Below are 6,296 nucleotides of genomic sequence, written 5' to 3'. Positions count from 1 at the left end.
AGTTTCCCATTCGGGTTTCTGTTAGTGCGGCCGTACAGCTGATATTATTGGCCGGCGTAATACAGCTTCTGCTTCTTTCCACGCTTCCCTCTTGGCCTGGACCACAGGTGGCTGTGCATGCTGCAGGACTCCACTGGCTCCACTCGCCAACGTCGTCGTCGCCTAGTGGGTGGAACAAGCAAATCGTTTCATTGTCTTGTGCAGTGCCTCTATATTTCTCTGGACAACATTTCTATCATTTCTACATTGGAAAGTCAGTACAAAAGACTTGGTCTGACATACATAATATATGTGATCAATAAAAGGAATATTGTCCCCACATTTTTCCCTCCCACAAAGGCCTACCACCATATCGACCAACGGCTTTTCTAATTCCCGGGGGGCGGTCGGGTAGACTATTGGTTAAAGCGTTCGCTCGTCACGCCGAAGACCCGGGTTCGATTCCCGACATGGGCACAATGTGTGAAGCCCATTTCTGGTGTCCCCCGCCGTGAAATTGCTGGAATATTGCTAAAAGCTGCGTAAAACCATACTCACTCACTCACTCACTCCAATTCACGGACATGTAAACATGTATATGTAAACGTCAACTCAACGTCGGACACAAAAGATCGTTTTGAGGTTTCTTAGTGCAATAGGGGCGGTCGGGTAGCCTAACGGTTAAAGCGTTCGCTCGTCACGCCGAAGACCCGGGTTCGATTCCCGACATGGGTACAATGTGTGAAGCTCATTTCTGGTGTCCCCCGCCGTGATATTGCTGGAATATTGCTAAAAGCGGCGTAAAACCATACTCTTTCACTCACTCGTTTACCCAAATGAATGTTTTAGTGAGTCGTGATTGTGATGTGTTAAAATGTGTTTCAGTTACATCACAGAGTGTAAGCTTAATATTTTGTGTTTTTCGCTATTACATTTCGTATTTGTTGAAAGGTGCTGTTTTAATTAGTACGTTAACAATTTTAGAAAGTAACATAAGCGAGTGCGACAGTTGATGTAATACAGACGATGAAAAACGACGCAAACCTGTCAACGTGCATATAAGACGTTAAGACGCCCAACGTTAACACCGTATTCGTGCGTGCGTGATTCCCGTGCACCCTTTCGAGTTGAGTTAAGTTGATTAGTTCAACTGTGTCATATGGCCTGTGACGCAGGGTTAGCATTATGCAGATGGCTGTTACAATGAATGCTCGTTCCACCTGTGACAAACAGGTCTGGTTGTTGATGAAATACAGATTTGTTATGCATACACCGATTGTCTTCAAATGTAATATCCAGTTATGTATGACTGTTTAATAATCTCATACAAACTTTGACTGGAGTAGGTCCGATAGTTTTTCAGATATTGTAGTAAACGTCGGTACCTTAAATTACCTTCCAGACTATATAAAGGGATTTATATTACAAATGAAAGTGAACCTATGTTCTAGGCACTCACTCGGACAGACAGGAATAGAACAGGGTCTGTTGCTTGTTTCTTGTAATGGTTCAGTACAATCTGCTCCACCATTCGTTGGTGGGGGGTTTAGTGCATTGTCGCTGACGAACAGAAAATCCAGTGACACCCACACCACATGTCAGGGAACAGGCAGGGGGGGGGGGGGGGGACCAGTCTCCCCAATCTGTTACCCCACCATTGACTGAAGAGTACGAAAAGCAGTACAGAGTTTAAAGCAAGGAAAATAGGGCACATATAGGTTAGGTGATGTATTCATTGATAATAGTTCTTGTATTCCATTTCAGAATCCTGCATCCCAGTCGAAACCGCCAGAGGTATCAAATCTGAGTTAGACACATGTTTTGTTTTATTTAGAAGACACGTCGTCATATTTCAGCACCTTTGTTACTCCGACTGGAAGGTGATTTCATAGTATTGATTTCGGCTTGTGTTTAACACCATTTTTATGTATCCTTGTACAGTTAAACATACACATTTCTACAGAAGTCTCCATTAACAACGAAAAAAACCGGTCTTCTTAAATTCAGTTATATTACCTACTATGGCCACGTGTCAAGCGCGTCAGGAGCCTTGCTTTCTATTGGATATTATAAAGTCAAAATAGTTCACTATAAATCAGAAGTATGGGTTGCAAGGGTCGCTTGGGACGTTAGCTTGATTTGTAACATGGTACATACACAAGACAATTTTATGTTATCCTATACCATTAAAGTGTCATGGTACTAAATACGGTTTGGGACATAAAACACAGGATTATCGTCAATGATTGATGAATTTATACATTCAACCTATTGTACGCATTAGACACAATGGATGCTACATGATCCATCATTTCTGTCACAATGAAAGCTTTCGTCATGATAAATTGGAGAGGAACCTACTGTGTTCACAAGTTATAGGTATCAAGCCATCATTTAATACATGTATATATGAATCATTTCAAGTTTGAACCCTTAGATTAACTCATTCTGATTCGAATAGATTTTACATTTACGTAAGACACAGCAGGTAAATCTCCTAATTATCAAGTGAAAACACAAGCAACATAAGCAATGGAAGCAGCATATTCGCAGACAGCCTTGGAATTTAGCAACTTGGGTTGACAAAATGACTTCTTCTGCCTCTCATAAGGCAGGTCTTGGTATATATACAACCCAAGTCCCGCCCATTCTTTTATCAGCCAATCAGAAACATTAGTTTATTAGTTCGGATAGCTTCATTATTTTAGGGTTTATTGAAATATAACGCAAAACATATTAGCTTGGCTAGCCATTTAAATGTCACACAATCACTGAAAATGTTTTTAATGTATTTGTGTATAACTGTTGATATTGAGGAGTAATCTCAATATTTACTTTGAAATGTACATTGATGGCAATAAACATCAACAACCCATAATCAATTAGGTAAACAGTCTGTTATCCGCCTGTCCACTGGGAATCACACTTGCAACTGGGGAGAACATTGAAGACATTCTGATATGTAAAACAGAGGTCCTTGTCCGTCACAAAACCTATAGCTCATTTCAAAGGACTTTACATCCTCACAAAAGAATGAAATTCAACTAGCAAACCTTTCCATGATAACCCTTAATTTCGTATGATCCTGACCTGTTCAACATAATATTGACATCAGGCCCCATTGACTCGAATTTGTGAACCCATCGTCAGTTGCAACCAGTCCATAATAGAACAACGACTTACTTGGGCACGCTGGGAGACCACAGTTCACAAAACGAATCTCATCATACGGCCCTGTGCAGTTTCTGCCGCCATTCGATGGAGCTGGGTTGGTGCAGGTCCTGCTTCTGGAGATACTCTTGGTGGCTAGTAGGTTACATGTCACACCACAAGGAGGGTTGCTCCAAGTAGTCCACTCTGTAAATCCACCGTCAACTGCAAGGTAGAGTACAACATATTATAAGAGCCTGTCGCAACATGATGGTCACTGGCGAAGTGATCGACTGTCAAATGTACTGTGCATTAATACTAAACTGTGCATTAACACTGATGGCAACATCAGTGGTACACTACCGTGGATTACTTTATACTACGGAGACAATTTATAACAGCATTTTGGAAGTGATGAGAATACTGGGAGATTAAACTTTTTGTCATTCTGTAAACGATACGATTTTATGTAAATGATATCACTTTTAGGGACACATATGTATTCGTTGTAACTGTACGGGTAGAGTACCAAACAGGAGAAGTGATGTAGCATCGTACCAGCGCATGATGGTACATTGCATATTGAAAATCTGGTCTGACGACTTTCGCCGAAACACTGCCTTCCACCGGAAGAAGGTTCACTGCATCCTCTTTCCCTCTGTTGTATTCCTCTCACACCCACGCCACACGTGGCGAGGCAAGTTTCAGTCCATCCCTGCCATTGTTGCCAACTACCATCAACTAAAACATAAATAGGAGTAGCATTTATTTACATACATATGAAGAATATGTGTTGAAGACTTGACACACGGGGTTGTGTATGTCTTGGTGCATCAATTCTATAAGATATATTCTTGGAATTATGGTAGCTAGAGTTGGTCTGTAATATTGAGATTCCTCCATTGCTGTAGAAATGGTGACAAAAACTGACGGAAGAACATGCACATATTGTCATTCAACAATGACGTTAAGACCCACACCCATTATTCTGCTGATGGGTTTACTATGAATATTAACTCCATATAAGGCCCGTGAAGATCCGGGGTAGAATAGGTCTTCAACAACCCATGCTTGTCGTAAGAGGCGACTAACGGGATTGGGTGGTCAGACTCGCTGACTTGGTTGATGCATGTCATCGTATCATAATTGCGTGGATCAATGCTCATGATGTCAATCACTGGATTGTCTGGTCCAGACTCGATTATTTACACACCGCCGTCATATAGCTAGAATATTGCTGAGTGCGGCGTTAAACAAAAAAAAGCAACTACATATAATACCTATGTATGAGTGCAATTGCTAAATATCTTAGCCTGCTAAAGGGAGGACCATACAGAATACACATCAGATAGTGAGAGAATGTGCAGATCGTCCCCTCACACAACAAATCACTGGTTTATCCAACTGTGCCTATGACTTGCAACAACATTCACTCACCCCACGCTGACACTGCATTTAAATATTCGTTACTTTGTTTGTTTGTTGTTAAACGCCGCACACTGACAAATGCCAGCTATGTGACGGCGGTCTGTACAACCTCATGTCTCGACCAGACAACCTCATGGTAGACATCATAAGCATAGATCTATACAATCGGGATACGATGACATGCATCAACCAAGTCAGCGAGCCTAACCGCCCGATTGACTACTGAAGGCCAATTCTAAAGCGAATCTTCACGGATCTGAATATCAATTAAAAATAATATGACTTGACATAGATTTCTATGACAAATGTGTATATCTATGTAAAAAGAGCAACTTATCATAGCAATACCAAAATAAAAATAAGATATATCGGTCCTAGTCATTTTCGTCATGGGCTCAATAGTGTTTTTTACAATTTTCACCAAACCCCCTCTTTATGCAATGAATCTTCGCACCAACGAAACATGTTCAGACATGATGATGTTATAAACTAATTTTTTAACAAATATGTAGACAATGCAACAGAAATGTAACTATGAAACTGTGTTTGCTTCATTGAAAATTCGAGGTTCAGACACCAAGTAATGAATTGGTGTTGACCCCGTTTTGTATAGTCCATGTACAGCTGGTATCGGTGATGCAGGTCCCGTTTATCACATCGCCCAAAGCTCTCATTTTAATGGCGTAAGTGCTGATGGTATGTTCAATTGTGTATGAGTGTGACAGAGTATAAATAAACAGCTACTTCGTTTGGGAATAATTACAAATATAGACTATTTGCAGATCATCCCAGGCGTGCGTGGACGAAAATCCGGTCAGCTTTTCAGAGACAATAATCGCCTGACAATATTCGAGTGAGTAACTCCGCTTTGAACAGGATTACAGTTACATCACGGCATGATGTGAGAGGAAAGCCCAAAGTAAGTTGTGAATATATATTGAATGTTTTTTTATTATCTTTATGACTCTAAAACTAAATACAAAGGGGAACTTACTTGCACAAGCACTCAATCCACAGTTCACTGTGACTGTCTCGGTCAAGGGTCCAGCACAGTTTGCGCCACCACCTGATGGAGGCGGGTTGTCACACCGTCGGTTCCTGGTCTGAGTCTTTTCTGCGCTACTTCCACATGTGACAGGACAAGGACCAGTCCATTGACTCCATTCAGAAAATCCCCCATTCACTGCCGTTTCTGTATAAGCAATTTCGAAATTACATTTAGATCAATGCCATATTTCCCTCAAATGTCAAAACGTGTAATAATAACATATACGACGTAAAGGAAGTTAAGGACTACCCGATTATTTCAGATTACTATACTTAATATGTCATGACATTAGTAATATACAAGGTGTAAAAATACATACCTATCACTGTCAAGTATCCCTTGGACTCTACGCCATTCACCACATAGACATACTCGCCGGAATCCGATTTTTGTATATTTTGCACAGTTATGCGTCTTAAAGTACCAGTGTTCTGTGTGATTGTATACTTGGCACCACTTGTAAGCGGCACGCCGTTCCTAAACCAAGCTCCAGCTGTTGCACCAGGAGATACGTTCACAAGAAAGCTTTGAGAATCGCCCACACTCCTTGTAAAATTATCCATTCGCCCTGAAACGAGATAGAAGTAGAATTTAGACAAGATTGAATACATTAATTCAGGCGTTGTTGAAAAGGATCGTCTAGTATCAGCTTCAACACTGAGTGTTGATATGAGTATGTGCTGTTACACGT

At 40.9% G+C, this 6,296-nt stretch overlaps 1 protein-coding gene across 1 annotated transcript in view; it reads right to left on the bottom strand.

The window, feature by feature from the left end:
- Positions 1-1,488: 1,488 nt before the first annotated feature.
- The window catches only part of LOC139461536 (uncharacterized), a 29,319-nt gene continuing 24,511 nt past the window's right edge, over positions 1,489-6,296 (bottom strand). Inside the window, exons 7-11 of the mRNA XM_071243020.1 lie at positions 5,925-6,173; positions 5,552-5,749; positions 3,688-3,870; positions 3,163-3,354; positions 1,489-1,640 (exon numbers count right to left, since the gene is read on the bottom strand). Coding sequence (XP_071099121.1) covers positions 1,489-1,640; positions 3,163-3,354; positions 3,688-3,870; positions 5,552-5,749; positions 5,925-6,173 — 974 coding nt within the window. The remainder of the gene's footprint in view (positions 1,641-3,162; positions 3,355-3,687; positions 3,871-5,551; positions 5,750-5,924; positions 6,174-6,296) is intronic.

Source organism: Haliotis cracherodii, unplaced genomic scaffold, assembly GCF_022045235.1.
Source record: "Haliotis cracherodii isolate W230 unplaced genomic scaffold, xgHalCrac1.p SCAF_15, whole genome shotgun sequence".
Taxonomy (NCBI): Eukaryota; Metazoa; Mollusca; class Gastropoda; order Lepetellida; family Haliotidae; genus Haliotis; species Haliotis cracherodii.
The sequence above is the reverse complement of the archived record's forward strand: the minus strand, read 5'-3'. Positions and strand labels throughout refer to the sequence as shown.